This window comes from Pavona decussata, unplaced genomic scaffold, assembly GCF_977016875.1.
Source record: "Pavona decussata unplaced genomic scaffold, jaPavDecu1.1 SCAFFOLD_114, whole genome shotgun sequence".
Lineage (NCBI taxonomy): Eukaryota > Metazoa > Cnidaria > Anthozoa > Scleractinia > Agariciidae > Pavona > Pavona decussata.
The window spans coordinates 5,028,287-5,055,084 of record NW_028145528.1 but is presented as its reverse complement, the minus strand read 5'-3'; the positions used below and the strand labels follow the sequence as shown (position 1 = coordinate 5,055,084).

The 26,798-nt window shown below is 38.7% G+C and overlaps 4 protein-coding genes across 9 annotated transcripts; 3 read left to right on the top strand and 1 right to left on the bottom strand.

Annotated features, from left to right (window-relative positions):
* Positions 1-651: 651 nt before the first annotated feature.
* LOC146470359 (uncharacterized) lies at positions 652-26,502 on the bottom strand. 6 transcript variants are annotated; one of them, XM_085122476.1, is made up of 4 exons: positions 26,484-26,502; positions 3,793-3,842; positions 1,681-1,901; positions 652-1,138 (listed from the first exon to the last, which is right to left on the bottom strand). In XM_085122476.1, coding segments are annotated over exons 2-4 (378 nt in total). In that variant the 5' UTR covers positions 3,795-3,842; positions 26,484-26,502; the 3' UTR covers positions 652-983. The 6 variants fall into 6 exon arrangements, with proteins under 6 accessions (XP_084978602.1, XP_084978598.1, XP_084978597.1 ...); XM_085122472.1 differs by lacking the exon at positions 26,484-26,502 and adding an exon at positions 17,031-17,122; XM_085122471.1 differs by lacking the exon at positions 26,484-26,502 and adding an exon at positions 9,194-9,344.
* On the top strand, positions 12,249-13,238 carry LOC146470362 (uncharacterized). Its single transcript, XM_085121989.1, has one exon. The coding sequence runs from the start codon at positions 12,323-12,325 to the stop codon at positions 13,067-13,069; it is 747 nt and encodes a 248-aa protein (XP_084978115.1). The 5' UTR covers positions 12,249-12,322; the 3' UTR covers positions 13,070-13,238.
* Positions 14,735-20,592, top strand: LOC146470361 (uncharacterized). Its single transcript, XM_085122469.1, has 6 exons — positions 14,735-14,975; positions 16,016-16,109; positions 17,057-17,317; positions 17,745-18,119; positions 18,997-19,046; positions 19,705-20,592. The coding sequence occupies exons 2-6, from the start codon at positions 16,034-16,036 to the stop codon at positions 19,873-19,875; spliced, it is 933 nt and encodes a 310-aa protein (XP_084978595.1). The 5' UTR covers positions 14,735-14,975; positions 16,016-16,033; the 3' UTR covers positions 19,876-20,592.
* LOC146470360 (uncharacterized) lies at positions 21,576-25,696 on the top strand. The gene is made up of 5 exons (XM_085121988.1): positions 21,576-21,711; positions 22,976-23,078; positions 23,765-24,091; positions 24,646-24,905; positions 25,364-25,696. Exons 2-5 carry the CDS (start codon positions 23,009-23,011, stop codon positions 25,529-25,531), a joined length of 825 nt encoding a protein of 274 aa, XP_084978114.1. The 5' UTR covers positions 21,576-21,711; positions 22,976-23,008; the 3' UTR covers positions 25,532-25,696.
* Positions 26,503-26,798: the final 296 nt, after the last annotated feature.

Here is a 26,798-nt window from a genome sequence, read left to right as displayed (position 1 = left end):
CAATGGTGAGAGGTTCCAGCTGTCTGTTTTCTTCTCTCTCAAAGTATGCTTATTTTCTAACAAGTGACAGCTAAACTGATACCAACCAATGTTTGTGTGGGGAATTTTCGAGGTTTAGAAACAAATAAACTATTGTAAAGGACAAAAAACATTGCCCAAACATTTGGACAAAAAAACAAATATTGTGTTTCTAAAATAGTTTCTCATACGAAAAGCGGCAAAACAGTTTGACCGGAAGAGCTGCAAAGACTGAACTTGAGCAACATTTCAGACAAACCAGTTTTCAGCCAACGAGTTCAAAATAGCGCGGTGTTGGTGTTTATACGATTAATGAAACCTCATTGTATTGAAAAGGCTCCTCTTACGGTAGCATTTTTACAAAGGCTCCTCTTACGGTAGCATTTTTACAATGTCATCAAAGGTTATGCGGTTATGAATGAATCGGTTTCCATCTAAACGATATAACAATTCTAAAAGTACAACATTCTTCGACAAAAAATGTTTTATCTCACGAAACAGGAATAGAACTTATTGAAAAATATAAACCGTTCACTCGCCTTTTACAACAGCTTGGCGTTCCTAATGATTACATCCTAATACTCTGACACTTAAATAAAGTTCATTCATTCATTCATTCATTCATTCAGCGTCCTATAACTCCATGAAGACAAGGAAAACAGTTCTTATAAAGTAAACAAAGTGGTTATTATAACAACTGTAGCTTTTTAAGCAAATACACGATCACTACACAAGAAATACGAAAAGTCTTTTTTTTTTTTTGCACTCAATAAATTAACAACAACAACAACAAAAAAACATTACGTATTTCTTGTGTAGAAAAGGAAATATTCTTTTTTTTTACAGTATCTTGAACATTTCTACTTCTTAATTATTTATTTGTGTGATTGGTTACTTTATTTATTTGTTTTTACTAAACCGTTCATATATTTGTTCCTCTTAATTCAATACTCATTGTTTACTTTTTAATATGACACCACGCAATGTTCCAAAATCTCTTCCGCGCGACACCCTTCCATGCAACATTCCTCCATAAATAGGCCATAATTTGTGACAAATTCCCTGGTAGATTTTCGTAGAAAACTTCGCGCCTTTTCTGGAGATTGTAAGATATTCTCATCTGTTCGAGGAAAAACAAAATGAGAAAATGAGGTCAAACCAGAGAAAAACCAGAGCTTGATTATGTGTGATTTTAGCTTTCAAAAGAGACTGCAGTGGAATCCCGAGTTTTCGAACCTCCGGTTGAAATGCAATTTGGTTCCAAAGATCAGGAGTTCGAAAAATCGACGGTGGCATCGAATCACACCTGATTTACAACAATGGTATGTACCATCTTTATTTACAAACAAAAACGGAAATTTTCTTTTATTTACAAACGGACAAAATCCAATACTGCATTGATACATGTGTTAATTTTGGGCGGAACTCTTCGTCTCTTGACTGCATGAATGTAAATTTTTGCAAGGAAGCCAAGAATTAGTTCTAAATATAGGGAGTCGAGGGTTCGAAAAATCGGGGGGGGGGGGGGGGGGGGAAATTACAGTGTCCTACCGAAACAAATCAGGGGAAACGACTTTTGGTTCGGGAAGAAGAATCGGGAATTTCGAAAAATCAGGATTCCACAACAACTTTAAAAAGTAAACTCAACAAGAGCCAACCTACCTGTTAAGATTCTTTTTCTCTTCTTCGTGCAAGAATCATAAAGAAGCTTTTCCACGTTCCATGGAGTTAATTGGCACATCATTTTACGGTCAAACTCATACACCGTTCCTTCGTTTGTTTTGATTTTCTGAGAAGCAGCTACAAATGACCTCTTGTCACAAAATAGAATCACCAATGATATCACTGACAGAACAATAGTTGAAGTAAGGCATGAAGACTTCCTGAAAAACAGAGAAGAGTGTTTAGCCACAGGAAAAATTTTTTGTAGTGAAGGATCTAATCAGCATTAAAAATTGTAGAACAAATAATATAAAAAAAAGAGCAAGGCTGATTTCACGGTCAGGAAAGTATATTTTTCAATATTTCGAAAGACACGGCCTTTATTCTTCAAAGTATGTTTGTACCCTGAAGAAGAAAGGCCGTACCTTTCAAAATATTGGAAAATATACTTCCCTGACCGTGAAATAAGCCTTGCTCTTTTTAGAATTTTTGTTGTTGTTGTTTTGCGCAGCAGCAGGTAGCGAGAGGGGCCTGGTACGAGATAAAAGGAATCCACGTGTTAATCTTATCCAGAAGACCGGGATCTGAGACTGATATACAAAAACCGGTTTCTCTTTTGGCAATAGCCCATTTTTCAGTTTTTTGCTTAGTGACCAATGCTTCGAGTGGGAATTTGTTTTGTTAAAAACCTCAGTGCTTTTCGTAAGTAAATATAAACTAGTTAGCATCAGAACAGCATGGTTTACCTAGAAAAAGCACTGTGGTTTATATCAAAACAAAATCAACTCCAGACACATTTTAACTTAAAGGTTAGGCCCCTAAGCACACAACTGTAATAGGGCAGTCCCGAATTACTAATTTTAATATAAAAGCTTTGCACTTAGCCTCGCTTTCATAATGAGGCTCACAGCAACCCGGAAATGGCCAATTAAAATACTGAATCGAGTAAAGGGACTTTGTCAGCTGGGGCACATGCGCAGTAGAGTCCGGTTGAGACTAATTTACATACAAGTCGTCGCGGGAGTTTTGCTTTTGCACCATTTACAAAAGCTTTCAAAAATATCGCAACATCTTCTGTAAGAAAGTTCGTAGAATAAAAATTTCAGTTAACTTTCCGCAGATGAACGCGATTCAAACAGATGAAAACAGCTCGCTGGAGTCTCCAACGGTATTTGAAAAAGTTGGGCCAACGATTTCAAAGTGCTTCTCATCAAGGCGCGCATGCGCCTTGGGTGACATAGTCCCTTTGAAATACACACCTGTTAATGGTAAGGAACTGAGGTAAAAAGCGTCGTGAAATACTGGGCACGACAAAGTGGATGAGCCCCCGAATTTCCCTGAAAAGAAACGTTGCTAAGCAACGTGACGTGGAACTTTTGAAAATTGGAATATTCGTGAATTTTTGCAGTTTGTTTGATTGGCAAATAAAATCTTTACGAGCACCTTTTATTCAAGAAAGAAAACGTATTTTGGCGGCTTTCAATCAAACGTACGAGACAAAAGATGTCTTTGAGCTCATTTATGGTTTATACCTGGCTCAGTTTGAATGCCTTTATAAGAACTTGCTGATTGAAATAGCACATAAATTTAAATGCACATTGGGATAAAGGCGTATAAACCTTAATTCAAGACTGAAGATTGAAACAACGCCGTGAAAATGAAATAATGATGCAACTTCAATAATAAAACCCTTGAAGTTCTTAAATCTGGGGATGAAAAAAAAATTGCATTTGTAACCGATAAATTGTTTGATACTCGTAGCTGTATGGGCGGAATGAAACCGAAGATAGATACAACCAATTTTAGAAATTGTTTTGGGGTCTGCCGCAGTAAAACGCAAACCTTTGTTCATAGCTTCAAACTGTTTAATATGGAAAGCCATTAATTCTAAAATGTAGGGGTTGCTCGTGCTAGGAACGATATTATGGGGGTATACTTTTTCGGGGGCCGTTAAAAAATGCAGCATTTATACTCGAGCATGTGTAAAAGATGTGGCTCGTAAGATTTTACCGTAAGACTTTGTACGCATGGTTTATCGCTTATTCGCTAGTGGAGTAACATTAATATGATAGATTCTGGTTTGACAAGAGAAAATAAAGGTACATAACTCACATGATGGCGATATGTCCCACAGAGAATCCGCTAATGCCTCACAATGGTGACTGAAATAAGAACAGTGGATCGTTAAACGCGGTTTTGAAGCTCAAGAAAAAAGACGGGAGTTTCATAAAAGACAACCTTATCAATAAGTTGGCGTCCGATTTCACACTGATAACATAGTATAATCGAATTTATACACCTGTTTAACACGTGGGCAAATTGGTGGCGTCCACTAAACGCTGTTAATGATTAGTAATTTGGCATAGAAACTGAGAAATTCAAAAAAAATTGTGTAGGATGTATAAGTTGTCTTCAGGACGCCAAGGTAAAGGAAAGTCGAGAAACCGTTAGAGATGTGTTCAGTTTTTTTGTTTCTTCTCACAATTCATGTTAAGTCAACAAAAAACCGCTGATGATATTGGTTGCAATAAATAAAAGAATTGTGATGTTTCCTTTGTCACTTGCGTGGGATCTTTTATCTGTATTTTTAGCTTAATTGCAATTGCGTCAAAGTGAAAACTAAAACATAAACAACGTTCTTTCATTTTTAGCTCTCAGTTGAATATTTAAAAAAGTTATCTCTTAAATTAACAAACCATTTCAGTTTTTCCACAAAATGCTTCTAATATCTTGTATGTTAATTTGGGTTGAATTTGAATTTTATTTAGTGAGACATTAGAGTTCATTCCCAATTAAGTGAACACCTTGCGTTTTCGAGGGCATCGTCACGAACTGTAGTTTATTGTTTAGGTTTTTTGGGGGGAAGGCTTATCGTTTCTTCTTGAAAATTAACTGAAGTTGAGCTTTAAAATTAAAGACAGACTTGTCACATTTATCCAAGAAATGCAACAGAGCTTGCATAACTAAAGAAAATCTACTCATGTTTTATAAGCATAAAATTCACACGTTCAATACGCCAACCTTAAAACACTAACCTATTTTTTAAATGAAGAAATTTGTTTGTAATTTTAGTCGGTTTCACGTCGTCTTGTGAAATTTCAATTTTTCCATTTAAACAGTCTAACGATGTGTTCAATGCAATTTCCTTTGTTCTGAAGTAACAATTCAACTATCATTCTGTGGTCATCTCTCTTGCCAAAAAAAAAAGGTTTGCACAAAAGTGTTTATTTTCGTTAACGGAAGTATATTGTGAAATATTGAAGCTAAAAATACACCTTTAAAAAAACCAATCGCTGATATTAGAATTCAGGTTTTTATAGACAGAAGTTTATTCTGAGAGTTTTTAACTTTTAAGTTTAAAATGTCGCTGATTAACTCTCGCCGGCGGCGATATAGCGACATGATTAAGCTGAGAAGAATGGCATCAAAACAAGACGGGTCTTTCCTTATTCTCACTTAATTAAGACATTTGTGAATTTTTTTTTCCTACTACCTTGATCAAACCTTTATATTTGACAGTGCTAAAACCAATTTTTGTCACTAAAAACACACTTTAAAGCACATTTTACAGCATCTAATGCACCGCTTTAAAACGGTTTCAGCTGCTCGATACAAGCATCTCGAAAAGCAATTCTGAACGGAAAATAAACTGTGTCAATTATTCTGAGTGTGTTGTTATAATTATGCTAATCATTATAATTAATTGGAATCCCCGCATAATTAAGCTTATACAGCTGGTGCAATATTGGAACAAACAGTTTTTTCCGTCGAGATTCACTAACAACGTCAACCTGTAATTTCTAAGTGGCTTTCCGACGCGTCCTAATTAAGACCAAATTGCCGAAATTATGGCTTTCAGAATGCGAACGAAATTTCGATTTCAACTTCGTCACGGTTTGGGACACGAAAATTTGGTTTGATATCCTTGTAATCTTCTTTTCGGAAATATTAAAAAACTAACTTTACATACCATTTCCTAATTCTATATTCTTTTGTACAAAAATATGGCTTATGTTATCACATCATATTATTATCTGACTACAAAGGTGGATTTCCTGACAGTGTTAATATGAATTTGTCATTATTATTACGCCAAAACACGCCTCAAAGTTAATTTTAGCGAGAGACCTCTCGATCTTTCTGTGAGACAAATCGGAGTTTTTAATAAGGCGCTATAGTACAATCAATTTAGAAAATTTAAACGCCGCTTTTGGCGTCGAAGGTAAACAAGTTCCTTTGATCTAGCGTCGAGATGTACCACCACTGAAACACCTGTCGTTTGAAATTAAAACTTGGCTTAAAACGAACTATCTCGACGAATAAAACCATGATCTAATTCAATATGACAAATATGAATATTTAACTAGGAGTAAAGGAGAAAGTTCCTGCGACAGGAAGCCTGAAGATAAGTCAGTATTGGGAAAGGAGACCAGTCTCAGTATTAAAGAACAGAGCTATCGAAAAGAGGAAAAGAGGATCGAGGGGAGATCTTGAAGGGGAGGAAAAGCTTAGACATTCGTCTTTGAATTCGTTACTTGTACATAAGAGCCCAAGTTCAAAAAAAAAAAAAGAAAAAAAATGGTAATTTCGCGCAATATCGAGAGACAACGTGTACAACAAGAGAGTGTCATTTACTGCTATTGTTAATTATTATTCAACACATTCAGGTGACACATTGTAACACTGCCCAAGTATGGTCATGGTACACTGAATATTCGTCCTCCGTACACAATAGGTTCCTGCGATATCGTAAACTGCCGCTTATAAGCCCCACCCCCTCCCCCCCCCCCGCTTATAGGCCCATCTACCTGTAAACCAAAAACTTCATCCGATTATAAGCCCCCCCCCCAGGGTATAAGCCCCCTCTAGTTTCGTTCGTGTTGTTAGTTTTAATTTTGTTCCAAATGTTGACATTTTAAAGCTTAATTAAAAACCAGTATACGAAAAACGTATTTCAATCAACACTGCTATAGCTCATTTCGAAACGTTTTTTTCTTTTATTCCGGTTACAAACCCCCTCGGATATAAGCCCCTCCGTTTATAAGCTCATCGAAAACCCCTTACGAAGTCGTGTAAGCCCAGGGCTTATAAGCGGCAGTTTACGGTATACATAGTTTCTTGTGTCTGGGAGAAAGATGACAAATTAAAATTCGTATCCAGCTTTTCTGCAATAAAAGTGCACTTTGTTATCAATGTGTTGAATAACGAAATAATTATCCTGTTTAATCTTGTGGAATATCCCCTGATTTTAGCCAACTCGGCCTACGGCCCCGTCAGCTAAGTATCAGGCGATATTCCGCGCGATTTCTGTGGGAAAATTGTTAAACAGCTGACGTTTTCCCCGCCAAAACGCACTCATTCATTGGCTAGCTCAGTCACATGACATCTAACAATAGAAGTGTTTGCCGCCAAAAGCCTATAAACGTGCAACATTGCGAAAACTATGTATATATAACGTCACAAAATACATGTATTGCACAACAAAGACATTGAATAGATCAAACGTCATACCCCCAAACGTTGACTATGAGGTTTGATCAATTTAATGCCTTTGTTGTAACAAATTACTCAATGACTGGTCCCTTGGTCCCCCTTGCCTTCCTTTAGCTTCTCATCTACACAATCAATAGTACAATAAACAGCACCACAGCAAAACGCTTCTCAAGAATATCATCCACAGACTCAAAAACCTTGCAAAGCATATTAAATAACAGCACAGAAAAATACCCCATTTGTTTTGGTCAATACACTGGCTTCTATTTCCATTCGTTCAACAACTTTTTAACAAAAGTTGAACGCAGTGTTGGGCAAATGTTGAAACTGAGCGTCGCGAGCAATATCTCGGCGCCGTTCCCAGCCGTTCAATCGGATTCAACCTGATCGGGCCAACATTTTCGCAGGACATGTATAGGCGATATTTAACGAAAATGTTCACAAAATTGTAATTTGTTTAAACACGATTTCAACACCTTGACCAATGCTTGAAGACCTTGCTTCGACAAATGCATGTTAAACGCAAATCATTGTTGAAATTTTTGACAATTCAATGGTAGGTTGTCCGCCTTTTCAAAGGCCAAAATAATATGAAGTCATCTATTAAAACAAGGTAAACATCATATTTTTAGCACTAGCAGGGAAAAATAGACTAAAAAGGAATATTTATGTTAATTATATTCCGGGAGCCGGACCTCCCAAAATTGTGGGTTTCGACGTGTGGCGTCGAGCTCAAAATTCCTACCGTAAAATTCCGAACGTTCCTTTAAGGGATTTTTAGTGACCCATCTTCGGGGAAGCATTTTATTGGAGGGAATGTTGCTTTACAAAATGGGGCCTTGGCCTTGACCGGATGAAATAAAAACAGATTAAAATATTTCAAGATCGTAATGCAAGCAGCTTAAAACAGCTAATTCCAACAGTTTATGGACTCAATATTTGGCAGGAATTATTATCAGAAGGATTTTTGCGTCTGAAATTTCTTGATGGCCTTATGTTCGGAAAGGTTTACATTCGAAATTTTTTCGGTACTTCGGACGAAAAACGTGAATTTTTATTTTCGTATGCCAGCCTTAATTAAATCCTAACAGTTCCCGCTTTTAAGGCCTTTATGGCGCAAACATCTACTGTATATCTCAGAGTAAAGAGGAAAACATACCGAATTTCATAAGAAAACGCCGCAATAAAAAACAATTTGTAGTCTTTGGGACTTCCCATACACCTTATCTCCGCTTAAGAGATAACAGCCCATCCTCTCCTCCCACAATTTATGCCTTTGTTCTATTCATATCTGTGGAGGAAGTTTGTCTCTAATATGGGAAACCGCAGTCAAATATAAGGCCGCCAAAGAGAAATTTTCCGTCGTGAATAACAAGTTCTCCGTTTTAAAAGAAGATAAAACAAGACGGCTTTTGAACAAAAGGCTCAGTAGTAGGTATTAAACATCAAATCGAAGAGATTTCCGGAATTTATTCGGCAAGTATATCTCCCGCTTTTTCGATTAACAGAAGTTAAGAGACAGCTTTCCCCAAATGAGAGATTGTTGCGAGTTTAGTATCTTTGAAATCGGTAATATTGGCTTTTTTACTTTAAATAGTTTTCATGTAATCATGATTTTACTTTGTAAATACGGTCAAATCAGCCATGTAAGCTGTAGTACTTGGAGCCCGGCGTTAAACCTGCCATTATTAACGCTAAATGTCAAATTGTTCCAAAAGAAACCTCAGCTTAGGAGATCAAGAACAAATTCCCGCAATCGAATATAAGACGATTTCGTCTGATCTGGCTTAGACTGTGAGCAGTCCTTGATTTTCTCAGAGGAACGACGCGAGCGCGAAAGAAAATTGTTGCTCGTAGTCTAGATCGGGGTAAAATCAAGAGGATACAAACAACTTGGTTCTACCCTAGCTTAAAACTAATAGCCTAACTAATCAGTACAGCAAAACAAAGATTAACTACCTGTGACAGAGGACGTTGATCCTATATCATATTCAAACATTTATAGATTCGAATGACTTACTATCACGGAGGGATGTTCCTGACCTTTCCCAGAAGTAATTGGCAAAAACAGGTAACTGTAAATGCTGGACTGTAATCAACCCGACCTCTTTTCTTGACAAACTAACGTCCGAAAGTAAAGTGAATCAAATGTGCCCTTTAATAGTGATTTTCTCTTTTTTTTACGGGTTGGCGGTGAGGAATTTAACATCTTTGACGTAGTTCTCCGGCTGCGCTGACAACATCACAATAAACAACAATTAAGGGTGTGGCAGAACTTCCAGGGTTGCCGAACAGACGCTCCAGGATCTCATTAACAAATCGACGGCAGTTTTGTATGGTCTGTACACTAAATAGACCATAAAATGGCGCCATAAAATGTTCAAAACTCAAGTGAAACGGCGAGCGTTTCACTGCCGAGTTTTGAAGATTTTATGGCTTCATTTTATGGTCTATTTAGAGTATAGACCATAGAAAACTGCCGTCGATTTGTTTTGTTACAATAACAGAGAAAATGTATGAGCGGAATTGGCTTTAAGAAGAAAAAGAGGGGAATTATAGTACGTAACCACTTCCCTCCTTTTGTTACTGCTTTATTTCCGTTGAGAAAGGGGGAGCGTCACATCTGACGTCATTTTTATTGTCTGTACTCTTATAGCCAATAGCTACGAGCCAATCAACGCGCGGGAATTTTGACAGTTATTGTAAAAACCACTTCTGTCTTTTCTAATGCTAATTATGTCAGCAGAATAAGGAGGCCACAAGGATATCCTTGGCGTTTTCAGCAGTCTTTCGTTAAATTCGGTGGATCGTTGAGAATCCAAAAAATGTTGCGTAACTAAAGCAACTTTGACCGCGCAAATGGGTATCTTGGTAACAGTCTGTTTATAAATATTACTAAAAAGTTGTGTTGTTATCTTAAATACATGTTGTTGAAGCTAATGTTGACACGTTACTACCCGCCTCAAAGTTTCTCGACCTTTAGAGTCAAATTCCGTCTGATCTGATTTCCGTCATATATGAAATTTCCCCCTTGATCAATTGTCAGTCTACAGCGAACGAACGGCTTTTGCACGATCGTAAAATTGTTGCATGTCTGTTTCAAAGATCAGTTATCCACCATCTTTGTTCGGGTAGGATTTGATCCTCATTGCATACTGCATATAGGAGTGTAAGCGTGTGCAGAAAGTACACAGAGCTACCTGGCAGAGCTGCAAGACTATTATGCACACAGAAATCTTAACTCCAGAAAGGGAGATAAAATTTCAGGTTTAAAATTACTCCTTTTCTGGAGTCATTTTAATTCCTTATTTAACTCCAAATATTTGACGTTTCCTTTCCAAATTAATAACCACAGCTACTGCTGGAACATGAGGGATTACTTAATTTATTCTTTCACTGTTATAGCTGCGAGATTGGATCGGAAAGTGACGTAGTGAACGACACCAGAGGCGAACAAATATAAATGACCACCATGGAGACAATTTTGTTTTGAAAATATCAGCATTGTTTTTTTCGTTATAATCTTTTAGTCCTTTTAATACTAGTTGAGAAGTGAGGCTCTAAAGGATTAATAATTCAGTAGGGCTATAGCTTCCAACAGTAAGTAACATAAATAACAAAACTCAGGAGTAAAGAAATAAAATCACGGTAGTCATTTAATTACGTTGTATAAAACGGCTATATTTTCTTTGTCTACAGTTTTTTTTCTACATATTTCTCGAATGCGCACAGAATACCAGTGCGAATTGTTCCTTTAAATGGCTATTTCTAATGTGACTAATATGCTATCCTGTCTCGGTTTGTTTGTTTGTTTGTTTGTTTACTCACTAACATGATATGATGTGATTTCTGATACCGTAGTAACATGAATCCCGCAGTGTATGCGCCGTCCTCTGGGAAGGGGCGAAGATGTTGCGGGCGAAATCGCAGCAAACGACAGTTTTCAATGAGAAGAGAGGAACTATACTCTTATCCTTATCAGACTTGAATTGCCCACTCCCGGTTCTGGTTGTCCAGAAAATTTATATTATGGTATCTTCCTGGCTAATAACAGAACTGTTTCCAGCGCACCACCTTTGTGGGATTATTTTCACCTGTTGCAGATCGCCATTTTTGCGTGACCCATGCATACAACAGGTATATCGCTCGCCCACTGAAGTTTCACACAAGGAAGAGATACGCTTCCAACGCAAGAAAACAAGGAAACAAAGTCCAGCCAAACAAACAAACATTTCGTACGCGCATTGTTCTTTCAGCGGAGGATGATCCGAGGAACGTTAGAACAAATACAACAAAACTGAACCAATTTAGCTTGGCTATACGAAAAGTCAACATACACATTCATTCGTTTGTTATAGTCTATAAGCGATTCTACCTGGTTAATCCAAAGTTTATTTGTTAGCCAGGGAATAGAATTTGGCCAATCAGCGGCATAATTCAAACTTTTGTGGAAGAAGGCTGGTTAGAGTAGATTCTCAAGAGATAATTCTGCTTTTTCTAGCGGAGTAAACATTTTTTCGTCCCGATTTTCGTCCTGTCGCGACTTTCTCCCTTTGGGGCTCCGAAAATGTGACCTTGAGGAGCATTTCTTTCAAAAAGCTTATTAACAGTGAATCAATCAATCAATCAATCAATCAATCAATCAGTCAATCAATCAATCAATCAATCAATCAATTAGTCGGAAGCGGACTTACAAAACAAGCAAAAGTGTTTATCATCTACAGATCAACGAAAGTGAACTTTTAATTTGAGGGTTTTAAGTGCATTTTACATCACACGCGTTCCGCAATACTGATAAACAATTTGACGTTCTTAATCCAAACGACCTAGCTACAGCGACGTTCTTCAGCGTCGTCACGCAATCTTCAAGTTAACTGTGCTAGAACCCAGACCTCTGGCCAATACGTGACCTAATAGACACCTCGCTTTCAATTATTAACAAGAAAAATTAAGAGGTATGAAATTAAATAAACACGAGATTAATCAATGATTGTATTGTTAAGTAATCGTGTTTTATGACATGGTAATGATCCAAAGCTTCTGATTCGAATTCACTTAACCCATAATCATCTTATTAGTACGTCCCAATTGTGACGTCATCTTCGCGCGGTGCTATCGCGAGCCAACTCGCTAATAAGATCTTTAAAACATGGCGGCGGAAAACTTGCGCCAAAAAATGGCGATGTTGAAAGCTCGCTTAGATCTGGCTGAGGCCAGAAGCGAGACTTTTAAGGAGAGTCTAAATGAGGTTAATGACAAAATCGATAGCGCAGAGGCTACCGCTGCTACCTTGAGACAGCATGCAACTATGACCGAAGTCGAGATAAAACGGATAGCTTCTAGACTAGAAGGTGTTGAAGGACAACTTTTGACGACGAACGAGACTTTGAAAAGAAATGAAGAGGCTATGGCAAATATGAGCAAGGAGGAAGATCTTATGGTGGCAACGCAAAGCGCATTGAATGAAAAACTGAAGAGTGTTCAACAATCCGTGGCCTTGAACGAGAACAAGCTAGACGAGGCCAAACGAAGAATAAAAGTTGTTGAGCTGCAGAAAAAACTCGCGGAGAAACGCTGCGAGCGATTAGGAGAACTAGAGGGAAATCTCAACGCCAAACTGGTGCAAGTAAACAAGCACATCGACGATTTGCAGTCGAGCACTCATAAAAGAACGCTGAGTGAAGAAGAGGAATTGTCCTTGAGAGAAAAAATTGAGGAACTGAGAAACAGCTACAGAGAGTCGGAGGTTAGGGCTCAGCTGGCGCAAAGGAAGATGGATGTGCTGAATTATAAACGTGAATCTCTGGGGAAGGAACTAGAAGAAATAACACAGAGAAAGCTCTGGGCACAAGATGAACTCAACAAGGTGTTAGACGATTTTGGTGTAAATACATAACCAAGCAGAAAGAGTCCAAAAAAGTAAGAACAGTCCTACATGTAACTTCTCCTCCGTAATTTCAAACGCAGTAATGTTTTTAGATCGAAGGAAGGGGAAAATCAGTGGAACTCACCGGAAAAAAGGAGTGTCTAGGGTGTTGAATCGGACACTTTAGGATCAAGAAAATACCAACCGCTGTAATTTGCCTACCAAATACCGTACACTCGTTCGTACTGACACATCTAATATTAAACTTCATTCTGGACGCACTTCATCTGTTTGTTCTTTTGCTTGGTGTGCTTACCTCTCATATTTAAACAAGTGCGTTCGTAAATATTTATACCGAAGCGTACTCCTGAGATGCGGTGAGCCATTTGAGACAGTTCTAAAGTAGCTTAGCCACGCGGCAAGTTTATTAACTTGGTTTCCACCTGTAAAAGCTGCACAACAACACCGCATCGCATGAAATGTTTGCGGATCCTAATTTTTGCGATTGTATTCATAAATCACAAAAAATAAAAGAAAAATAAAACATCCCGTGAACATGTTCCCCATAATTCTTCCCATAAAAATGTACTATAACACTGTATTTTCCTGTGTCCCTACTTGATGCAGAAGTGCCTTTGCAGCCGGACCCTTTGGTCACTTTTACTAATATTTTGCGGAACTTTTCCTCTACTTGCTGCACATCGCAGAAACAAGTCCCCTGCCAATAACATCAGTATCTCCAAATCGAAATAAACTTAGCTCCCGCAAACACAAAAAGTCACCAGCTCGCGAACTACAACTCAGGCAAAAGATTTCATGCCAATACATTCACACTTGAGCTTTCCGTAAGCACGAAACGATATGAGCATGCGCAGCGCTGTTGAAGCTTTTGTACGAAATAGACTAGCGTCCAGACTATTCCGCGCGCTCTCGCATCCTCAAATGACGTTCCCGTTCTGTTGCTAAATCAGCCTATTATCTTTAATGAAAAACACTTTTTTTTTCACAATTTTCATACGAATTGAAGACTGGAAAATACGTACAAAACTTAAAATTGAAAGCTCTAAAAAAACTAGTATTACCAGTACTATATACATGAATGGAGATAGCTAGTTACTTAATTTGAGACGTTCTCCAAAAAACCTTAAATGTGGCCATTTCACGTTGTTTTGCAGAGGACGACAAAGAAATGTACCCCAGTCTATAACACACGTCCAGAGCCAGTGATTTTTTAATTAATTAAAACCTTTTGTTTTCTGACGTTATCGCTGGCCTTCACTGTTGTCGCTGCTTAAGGTCCCTGATAAATTATGTCTAGTGTGTACTTCCCAAAGTCGGAAGTCACATGGAACAACCCGCCACAACAACTCCTTCATGTAGGGCATAACATATTGTTACCCAGCGAGGTCAGCAGGTACCGGCGGTTATCAGTGCGAAAAATTGTCACTTGGTATCATGAATCACTTAATGGTCTATATACTATTAATATTACTTTATGGTAATAACACCGAGCTGAAAAATCTCGCAAAATTTTCACAACCTAATTGGTTTTCAATCATGTTGACATCCCTTGCTTCTTGGTTAAAAGACTGTTTTATTTTTGACAGCGTTTTTGAAATAACGAACGTAATCTCTGATAAAATAGAAACCAATGAAAACAGTTGAGAAACGCAAGGTGGTCAATCCCTTTTCACCCGTCCTGGCGTTTGACTACCCGTATGTAAAAACGCGGGAAAGTTTTCCCGCCATTATCTCACCCGTGAAGCATGCAGTGATGCGATTTACCCGAACTTTACCACCCCATTCTGCGCTGTGATTGGCTGAAGCAAAGAGCGTGAACAGTCAGCGTGTGAAACCGACAGAAACAAGATAATATTATCCCATGACGTCATGTTTCCTCTCTGCGGACTCAATATGGTGGAAGTCCATTTCCTAGGTAAGTTTTTAAAACCCAAGTGATAATCGTTTTGTTTCTTTTCAAACCAGTGAATTGTCTTTCTAAATTTCCATTGCTAATTAGATCTTGGAAGTGAGTTAAATTCATTGTTTTCATAGTCCTAAAGAGGCAAAGTTCAAAATGGGTGTTCACAGTTAAAGAGAAAATTGCGCTAATCAAATACGTGGCTTAAAGAAAAGAACGGTCTGGTTTGTAAAGCTAAAAGGAATTGGAATTAGAAGTTACTCTATAGTTACTTTTACTCGTTCAATCGTCGACCTGATGTCGATTTCTTCTTATATTAGAATCGTTTCAGAAGACTGATTTTTCAGTAAAGTACTATTATTATGAACAGGTGGCAATCTCTACAAAATAAACCGAGTACAGATCAAGATATATCAAAAAATTAAACTCACTGATGCTATATAATCGCGAAACTAATCCTTTTTTGAGTCGGAATTTAAATCGCCTTCCAATAGAAGGTCTACTCGTACAAGTAACCTTCTACGAAACTGGCCGTGCGACAAAATCATGTTTTACTTGTGCTCATGTAAACCTACAATGGTTGAATAAGCACTCAAATACAAAATTTCGCTAAAATTCGACACCAGATAACAAACACATGTTTAACGAAGCCGTTTCTCGAGAGGTCCGGTAACCAAGGTGCGAGGCGTTTCCTTTTGTTTCCCGCCAGTGTAGCTGACATTTCCTTGCCAAACAAACGCGAGGAGCGAGCGAAAAATTCCGAAGCTAAAATCTCAAAAATCTAAAATCCAAAATCTAAATCTTCCTAAAATCTCTTAACTATTGTCAATTGCTCGACTTAAAACTAGCAAAACAAATCAACAAGCTAAAGATAAATGCGGTGGAACTCCGCTTTACAATCGCCTTGTTATCTGGGATACTCTTTTGGCCAGTAAAAAATTCCAGGCAGTCATTTCCAAACCTACAAAACCTGTTTCGATTGTGCGAGTACATTTTTTGAACCATTAAAGATCGACTGAATAGACCTTTGACTTTTCGTCCATTGCATTTGACAGACAAGTGACTGACTGGAGATGAGAGCAAGAGGAGAGATGTGGTGTTGGTATCTTGCGTTGGTAGTCTTCTGTTCGACTGTAGTGAAAGCCGAAGGTGAGCCCTGTACATAGGTCGGTAACAGTACCATCCGCCTGTTTGAATCCTTATTAAATTACGTTCGTGAATCAGAGTGTGATCATTCAAATGAAACCTACCGAGCGGTACTTTCCAACTGCTTAAGTTGCGTAGTAACTGCAAGGATCTTTCTTCTATTTGATCTGTCATCCGCAGTTCAAATATATGTTTCATATATTTACATTTATTTATTCATACTTCACGGGTATATTACGAACTCACAATATGACCAGCTCCCAGTTGGCTTGATAGCTCATTTGGTAGCGCACTGCACCGGCATTGCAGAGGTCATGGTTTCGAATCCCGTTCAAGCCTGATTTTTATCAGGCTTTCTTTTCGCAACTGCTTAAGTTGCGTAGTAACTGCGAGAATCTTTCTTCAATTTGATCTTTCATCCGCAGTTCAAATATGTTTCATATATTTACATTTATTCAGACTTTCTTGTGATGTTTTTTTTTTATGCTGAACAAGGTGGTTAACTTTTGGTCCTTAAATCTGGTTAAAAGCCATCATAGTAAATTAATAATAGCAATAATAAATGGACCCTTTTCAGCTAACGGTCACATGGTACAGAATTCGCCATGCTGGGACGCAAGCCACGCACTGGGATACCAACTTATCCACTCAAATTTGAATTTTCTTTGTTTTGGATGTCCCAGCACTTTCACGATAATGGTTCTTCAGTTGGTACTCACGAAGTTGAAATCCCTTCATAACCACAAAATGTAACGTGAATTCTTACAGTAAAAAGGTCAGGCCCCAGCAGTACAAAGCCGGAGTAGATAACTTTATCAAGCGGATGAGACGCTATCCAGCGGATAAAAAACATTGGTTGGAGTACATTTTATCCACTGGATAGAGTTATCCGCTCTTTGAACAACCGGGACCAGGTGAACTTACAGTGAAACCAATATCTCTGCTTGTAGTTCAATGGCCTGGTGGTACGTACGGTCTACCCATGCCTACCACGGGCTGTCCATCAGACGGAATCACAGAATGGAAAACTGGTTGGACTTACCACGATACTGAGGACGACAATAATGAAAACCAGCGGTCAAACATTTTTCACATGCCCGGCAACTTCACCGCGCATGGCATTCAGCAGAAGTTTTGTCTGAAAGTGAAAAACAATGGAAACACGGGCAGTGAGATTTGGCCGGAAGGGAAATACTGCCTGTATAAGAAAGGTAAGGAGAGAGAAATGACAGGAATGTGTTTTGATTGTAAAAGTACAAATAGAACGTTCAGTTGCGGCATAACAACTGAGTTGCATTCTGTCTGCCTATTTGACTGAGTGACTGACTGTCTGTCAGTGACCAACTGACCGACCGACGGACAGACGGACTGACTGACTGAGTCACTGACCGACTGACTGACGAACTGACTGGCTGAACCACTAACTGACTGACTGACCCACTGACTGACTGGCTGGCAAGCTGATTGACCACATAAGCTTCTGTTGAGCCTGCAAGACAGTCTGATAGACGGAAAACAGACAGACAGACCCAGGAATGGATGGTCGTTTTTGGTCGGTCGGATCCGTCGGTTTAAATAGGCAAGAACCATTGCAATATCGAATTATTGGCTGACTGATCGATGTGTTTTTACCCTCAGGAATGTGCCCAAGTGGACTCAAAGAAGGGTTCATTCGCTGGGACGATGAACAATCAGAAATCGACTATAAGGATAAACACTTCGGAGATTTACCCGATGGAACTTACGAGAAATCTCACACGACGATAAACTACTGCTGTAGTACAAAAGGGAATGTTAACAATCCTATTCAGCTTCCCGCGCTCAAGCCTTTCTATCTTCTCACGTACGACTCCGCTCAGTGTCAGAAAGTGGCGGGAACTAAAGTCACCAGCGAGTTTATCAAGTTTGATGATGATGATCAGGGCAACACTGATGCAGCGGATGGCGCTCATCCGTATGGACCCAGTGAAGATCCTTTCAATTTAAAGATTTATTACTGTTATTACGAGCCAGGTATGTATGGTGTGACAGTATTGCGTGACATAACGGACCCATTGAAGATCTCTCTTGAGATTTACCACTGACTGTGACTACAGAAGGAGCCAAATATGTATGGTGTGACAGTATTGCATGACATCCTAAATGTAACGCAGTATAAATACTTGTTGACCCACTGAAGATCTTAAGATTACTTTAGACTCATTACGAGCCACTTATGTATGAGGCGACGATGTTGCGGGATGTGGGCTTTATTTATTTATTTCTTTATTAGCTTTGTCCAATAGACATCGCAAGAATGTAATGACATAACAGAAACTGAAAGTAACTTTAAATACATGGACAGGGATACCGCAACAGCTAAGGCCAATTACTGCGGACCCGGGCTAAAACTTTAAGACGGACGAATTTACATCATGCAAAAAAACTTAGCGATAAATAAGAGATAATACTCAGTAACAGCATGTGTGTGCAGACCAGTGAAGATTCCTTTTACCCCTGCTATTTCTAGCCAAGTATAAAAGGTGGATAAAATTGAGTGAACAACCTAACTGCAAGTAATTTCAGCTCGTATGGACCCAGTGAATTTTCGGAGAGTAATTATCCTTTTCTTTTTCCAAAAATAATCAACTCGATGCCGTTCTTTTTTCCGCACCATTTCCTTTGTATTCTAAACTTTAAACCAGTTTCATTACTTCCTGGTTTGAGAATTGGCTACTTCTGAGGGGCAGAGTTCTCCAGTTTCGGCTTTTATTAGCAACCATCATGTGTTGTTGCTACCATCAGCGGACGCTGCTCATCTTCGAAACTTAACGGTATCTTAGCATTAGAGAGTTACTAACGATTGAACTTTGACTAAAATATAAATTCTTGACTTCTGTTGCTTTTGTAGGACAAGAGAGTGAAGATGATCTTGGCACAGGAAAGCAAGTTAGAAGCAAGGTATGCCAAATGACAGTTTAAGAGGTTACGTTTTACAAATGCGTCAAATCCTTGTTCTTCGTTTTCTAGTAAAGTTGACTGTCAATACATTTACTAGTGACTGCAGGTACTGACAACCCCTGTAAAGTGTTTCCTTTCCCATCGCCCGCCCGCCCGACACGAGAGAAGAGTATCCTAGGTGTTCAAGTGACTTTCACATTTAAATCAGCCCTCATAAAGACGAGTTCAAACAACTCAGTTTAGATAGAAATGATGTATTATTCAGTGAGTGACACAGGCATACTCGGAAAAAAAGAAATCCGAGTGCTACTATCAGGAGTCGAACCTAAGACCTTCCGATTACTAGTTTGGATGTTCTACCACTGAGCTGCAGGAGACTCGTAGAAGCTAAGGCCATTAAACTAGTTAGATAGCACGTTGTGAAATGTCACTCGCGGGAAACATATAGTAATCATGGCTCGCTGCAGTTATTGATTTATTAAGTTGTCAATATTTCTTTCATTGGCTTTTCCTTCGTAGCCGACCGATGGTTCTACTTTCCCGAGAGAGAGGTCGATGAGAAACGAAACATTTATGGCGATGTCTTAATAATATTCATATTCACTTGATTGATGCAAACGCAAACGATCGTCTACTAATAATATCGTAATGTTTGCAGATCCCAACAGGCAAGACGTCCAGTTCCGGTTTAGCCGTGGCTATTGGATGTGGTGTGGCCGGCGCCATTGTGGGGACAGCGTCCATTGCATTCGCTACTAAAAGAATTCTCGCACACAGAGCACGGGCAGCTTATGACCTCATCGATGACCCACAGCCTGACGGCCCATAATGTCACATGATCTCACCATCCAAATAAGGAAATGGCAAGCTCTGTGTGTCCAAAATCTCCTACACCTGTTTTGAGTTAAAGGCTTGTTTTGAAAGGATTAAGACCGACTTAAAACACGAACAAGCTGAAATTCCTGTTTTCTTTATGAAAGAAAAACTTTGGTTTCTTAAGTACAAAAACGTTAAAAACGATAGTTGAGATCTTCAACTCTGAATTGAGTAGCAAATATGTTTGGGTCCATTATTTTCAGACTAAGCTGAAATAACGTTAAAAGTAAATTTTAATGAACTGTGAACACACGACTTTACCAAACGTTTATGTTTTGGTTATAAAAAAGCAAGCTAACGATTGTAATAACAGTCTAAAGAACTTTCAGTTTCTGTTGCGATTATAACCAACTTATGTAATATACGAAGCTCTCATTTTCGTGCATGAAAAAAATATATTTTCACTTTCTTGTTGGTATCAAAGTAGGCCGGCCTCGTCAGTTAGTTAGTTAGTTGAATATAGTGACTGCAGTGAAAGGTAGAATGTATAGATGAAGGAAGAGATTTATTATGTACAGAACAGACACTTAGCACCCCAGTGTTAATAAGAGAGGAGTGTTTTGGGTGAGCATAGCGTAATCTTGCAGACTGTTTTTTTGTTTTTAGTTTGCGTTTGTAGTAACAGTGAATTGACGTGTTAGAAGGGAATAAAGCTTACTTTTTAATGACACGATTTGTCTATTTATCTGACGAATAAATCCCGGGCTGTTTTATAAAAATACAGAGGGAGGCTAACAGTAATCCGAAGTTCGCCTTCCCATCTAAAGTGGCCTTAACGTCACACACAGACATGTTGTAGTGAAGATGTTTGAAAGGTTTAACTGGCATTTCCATTTGAGCAGGACCCAAGTACCCCTCCACAGTGTGAATGCCAAGTTCACCATGCTAACAACTCAGCACACCACAGCATTTCCAGCGAACAGAGTACAAAAGAGACCAAACTTCAATTGGAGTATAAACTACGCAGATTTGAGAGTGCTAGCGTACGCGTATAAATTCAGTAGACATTTTTCGGCAGATAGTTGGCATAGTTTGTCAAACGGTACTTAACGATGTTTGTCACATTTTTTTGTTTGCTTGTTTAATCTCAATTAGGCTCGCACTGTCATGAGATCAGATCCGGAATAATTACGCTAAATGTAACAGGTGCAAAATTCCCCAACAAAAATGACTAGAAAAATTAGATTGATATCTTCCAGATTTCGGCTTTTATTTTGTGTTGTATTTAGTATAATCTGGCTGTTTTTCATCAAACGTTTTATATTAAAATATTTCTTTGCCCGCTTACTTGTATTTAAACTCCAAAGTATTTGGGGGCAGTACGTGGCTCGCCCGGTCCTCTTTCCAGGGATCACAGAGGCCTGGTCGAAAATAAGGGAAAGGTTTACTAGAATAATTGAGAAATAGGTGGGTTTAAGGCTAGAAATTAAAGAACAATGGCTGGATTTTTCGGGAATAATAGAACAGAATAGAATAACAGGGACTAATTTGGGGATACTTTCCACGAGTATAACCTACATGTCAATATGGTACCTGCAGATTAACATGTGGCCAAGTTTCCCGCCAAACAATAACGTTAAGTTTGGTTAGAACGAACACGTGACATCGAACTTAACTCCCCGTGTCACGCCACAGAAATTTCCACAATAGGGGTGTGCCGGGCTAAGGAAGTGAAATAAAATGAAATTTAATTATATTTGTGAAGGGCGTTTCCTCTTGGAAAGTACGAGTTCGAACGAGAATCAAGAGAAGAGAATTTGGGAGGAACTTTCTTTGTACAATTTGTCAGGTAAGACAGCTTTAGTACTCCCTTGTAACAGTTGATAGGTTTCGCTTCGAGTTTCAAATTATTGAAACCTTAAAAATAACGTCAAGAATGGTTATCCCAAACAAAGAGTTGGGAGTGGTTCAAGTATTTGAAGAGGTATTTTATTTCCTAAGAAATTCAGCTGGACTTGATTCTGCGGCGACGCTCTTAAAATCTACGTTTCCAATGTCAGTTATTCGCGCCTTGCTTGAGAAAAAACAACGAAACGCATCTATCGCACGCACTTCGGTCACGTCGGGTGTAATTAACCCCTATAAAAAGTGGTAACACTCATCAGTAAAATGGAGCAATAACCATAAACAAAAGAAAATACACTTTACTTTGAGAGTAAATTGCTCTAGTAAAAGCGGAACAGTCAGTGCATATTCAATTCCCATCAGTAATTTGAATCGCAGTTGACGTAGCTGAAATTGTGACGAAGCTAACTGCTCGACCGACACGTTGGAAAGTCAAGTTAGTAATGGGTGTTTGGGGAGGCAATGGCCGGACACAAATGGTTAGTGGTGTTTTAATGTTTTGTTTTTCTAATTAAACAAACGCTACTGCTGAATACTGTGACTTTTTATCCCGTTCTTGAATGTTCAAACCGAGGTCGATGCATTTCAGGTAAACTTGTGCCGATCCAGAAATAGAAAAAAATGTGCGAATGACTTTCAAATTCTTCAGTTTCAAAATGTAAGTGGCTCACAACGCCAAAATGACAGTGTTATTGAGCTCTAAGTTCAGTGGTTCTAATTAGACGTCCGTGGTTGAAATCTGATTGAAATGAAAGCGAGTGAGCCGTACGTTCTGAGCACGCGTTGGATATAAGATGACGCGTAGCGCCGTTGGCTATAATCATCTAATATCCAACAACCGCGAGTGGAATAATCAAGCTGAATATTGTTAAAATACACTGTAAGTTAAAAATGTCAAAAAAAGGTCAGCTGGCATTTTCGTAAAACTACCAGCAGCTAGTAAATTCGGGAATAAAATTCCGTTTCTTAAACTTTTTGCAACTTAAATTTTAAGGTAAATCAGGCGCAACTAAAATTTGACGGTAAAGTGCACCTACAGTTTTTTGCGTACGACCAATCAAACGCGCGCTCCCATATTTACGTGACACAGTCCTGTCAAAGAAGCCCTGTTGCATTATTAACTCCACAGTTAAAGCGACAATCAACAATACACGTGCTAAATTAGGTACCGGAATAACCACAAGTTGTTTATTGGTTCTTTCTCGCAGAATACAACATGACAGAAATCACTCCTCGATAAAATGGAAACATCGCTTGGCGTTTTTCTCTTAGCGCACCTCATTTCACACGGCTGGGGTTCAATACCGACAGGTAGGAGGGTAATAACGACTGGAATATTTAACCACTTGAAAGCCATTGTCGTGCCTTAACTCGACTATAACGTGATTGTTTGGTACGCAATTTCCCTTACTGATTCGACAAAGGAGATATTGAGTGGCAGATGTGAACTAATTTAGTTCCATCTCTCTATTTCCGAGCTGCTCTCAGACAAGCTACTCTCTCGTCTGTTCTATTGTAACGTCAAAGTCCTTTCTATCTATACCAACATTGGATAGCTGTCTTTGTTGTGAGCCATTTCATGACCGGCTTACTCGACTGGTACATAACAGATTTTGAATAGGTGATTGAAAGCAGGTTGAATTGTGGAGTTTTTTGGCGTGAAAACGGAAGCAAAACCATAGAACAATTCCCTAATCCATTTCACTACCAGAGTCGAAACAAATGTGATATGTGTATGTGGTTCTAACTTTTGAATCTATGGATGAAATCTTAAAGTGTGACAATTTAATTGAAAGTTGTTGGACCTGTTGAGCGCTGTTTCCTTGTGTTATTGTTTAGTATATTCTTACTATTGACTCCGTAATGATATAGAGAAGTAAATTAACGCTTTCCTGTAGTGCTGTTTACTGTGGTTTAAAAATCATGTTCTAAATTAAATCTCTTATGGATTAGTGATTTCATACTACAATACCAGCAGTACGTCTCTTGATCTGCAGGTAAAAACAAGTGGTCTCCAGGCTTTTTGAGTCAAGCCAGTGACCTGTCATGTGAACCCGGTGAGGTTAAGGAAAACGTAACGTTTCTTCATGGTACTAAATCCGGGAACTTTACTAAACTGGGAAAGGTTTCTGATCTGGAGGTGTGTATGCTGTTATGCTGTGAGCTGGAGCGCTGCCAGGCGGCGTTTTTAGCGGGAAGTAACTGTTACTCAGTCACGTGTTTTACAACCAATCATTGCGCAACGGCTCCCGCGCTAAACAACAAATGGCAGCCAGTGGTAGCGTTTGTAAAGCGATTCGACAAAATAGTTCATGTAAAAGCAGGTGAGTTGTCCTCCTTTTTCATTTAAATTTGAATATAGCCAATTTAACGAGGCTATGTCCTCCTCTTTCAATAGTCGGTGAAGTTCGTTTGGAGAAGAATAATCAAGAATTTTGAAATGACAATAGCCCATTTTACAGTTGTGTGCTTAGTGACCTGGCCTTGGATTGGAAGCGAGGCTGAGGGTAACCTTGTTTTAATACAAACCTCACTGCTTTTCACTAAGCACAGAACTGTAAAATGGCCTATTAAAACAGTCCAATCACATGTAAGAAGGGATCAGAATACCAACTACAAAATCCCAGCAAAAAACAGCGGAAATCAAGCGTGGGAAAAAGCGAGTAAGCCCCGATTCTTTTTGCTATTGTTGTTGTTGTTATTCTCCTGGTTAGATGAAGAAAAAAAAAAAAAACAGAAACATATTAAATTTGGTATGATTGGTTACTGATTTCACTGAAAGCAAAACCAACCCCACCCCTCTCCCCCCCCCCCCCAAGAAAAAAGATATCGAAAAGTGCTTTTCTAAACACCGTTATGTTTGTTTGATTTCTTTCAGCACTGCATGATGCACAAAACCATGCCGCTGAGGGAGCTGGGAAGGCTGCGGAAGGTAGCGGGAACGAGGCTGAAACTCAGTCAAATTCCGCTGAAGAGCAATTGAAAAAGAAGTTGCATTTGAAAACGTTTTTTAAAGAAGAGGCCAAAGAGCCAAGCGAAGGAAAAAAAGACGGAGCACGATTAACAATCACAGCAGAGGGCAAAGCAGATGGAGTTGAACTGGAGGAGTTACAGAAACAAGGTTCATTAAAAAGACCTGTAAGTATCATGCGGCAAAGGACTAATATCTCAAATGTCTCTACTATTGGTAAAAAAAACCTTTGTTTCTCACCCTATATGCAGCCAGATAACCTAAAGGTGATTTTAAGTGTCCTTGCCCTTCTCTCGAAATGATGTATTATTCAGAAAATGACACAGGCATACTCGGAAAAAAAAATCCGAGCTAGTGTTCCTATCAGGGGTCGAGCCTAAGACCTTCCGATTACTAGTTCGGATGCTCTACCACTAAGCTACAGGAGACTGGTGAGAGCTAAGGCCATTAAACTAGGTTCACGGGACAAACATTCTTGAATGTCAATGTGTGGCATATGCACAATGGAATAAATGTGATGGTATATTTTAAGCCTGTAGAGTGAATTAATGAGAATGATGTATTGTTCAGTGAGTGACACAGGCATACTCTTCAAATCAAAGATAATTGTTTCTTTTGATTGCAGGTCGCACATGAGCAGAGACATTCTGCAAAATATAACCTCGTGTCAGCGGCAGTGGCCACGTGTTTAATGGCTTTTGTTCTGAGTGGATGCGCGGTAGCCGCCGCGAAAATTCGCAAACGGAAAGAAAGCATCACGGATTACGATCCAGTACCAGACACACAGGACTAACCAGAATAAAACTAGTTTGACAAATAGAAACATTAGAGAAAAGTCTATTTCTAGAATGAAATTCTAGGCTCAAACGTAGAGTTGGTAAAAGTTTTTTAAATTTGTTTTTTAACAACACTTGTTACTAGCAATAAAAGGAAAAGAAAACAATAAAAAGAAAAAACAGTGAGGAGCTATTAAAATAATGTGCTGTTACAAGTTAACCGCAGAGCGCATTTTCTACAGCAGATATTTCATTGGTGGTCTGTGTTATTGTCAGCAAGCGGAAGAGAAAGTCAACAGTCTGATATAAACTGCAAAAACTTTCCATTTTTGGTGTTACTCTCCTTTGTCTCTGTTTGATAAATCTTAATTTCGCTAGGCGTGGGAAATACTCTAAATTCGGTAACGCCCCATTTAATTTGGCCTCCCAGATATTGTACGGTGTTAACAAGCAGTAGTTCAATTGAAGCGAGTATTGTGAAGAGTCCGGCCTCAGACCAAAAGATAATTCGTCGATAAAGAACTTAAATTAAACACGTGACTTTCAACAAGACATTATAAAAAATGCAGTTCGGAAAAAAATGTACTCACATATTCGTAAGAAGAGTCCATTCAAGATAAGATTTTCTCTCACTTAGAGCTCAAAGGTGACCTGTGAGTTTACTAAACCATTTTACAATTTGTTGTGAAGACAGGTCGGTACTGTGTGTCTTTGTTTTCTTTTTGAATGTGTGAAATTCGTAAAACTTTTGTAGTATATCGGTGATATTTAGTAGACTCAGACTCACAAAAAAACTTTTACCCTTTCAAAGTATAAAACCCTTATCTTTCAACGGAATTTTCTTTTTTTTTTTTCGTTTCGTGACCGCGGTTATCATCGATGGGTGTCTAACCATGGGGTACTGTATTTTTCTTGAATCAATAAAGAAACATCACCAATGAATATAGATGCCTAGCTGGTCAAGCTTACCTGTTGCACTCGAAGACTGAATTAGTCAGGACCAACACCTTCGCTCTTAAAACTTGAAAAATGCCCAGAGATATGTCAGGACAATTCTGAAACGAAAACGAAATACAGAAAATGATCTTCCACAGTCCCACACGTCCATTTTCTCACTCGCGCCTACCTTCACTTTCCGTTCCACTCGATGATTGGTCAAGGAAAGCTTATGCTTCGATGCAAACGCTAATTTTAACTCGTTACCGGTATTCTAGATTTGATGTCTAGGACGTGGCGGATCCAGAACTTGGTATAAGGTCGATGCATTTACTGAGTTAAAGAGAT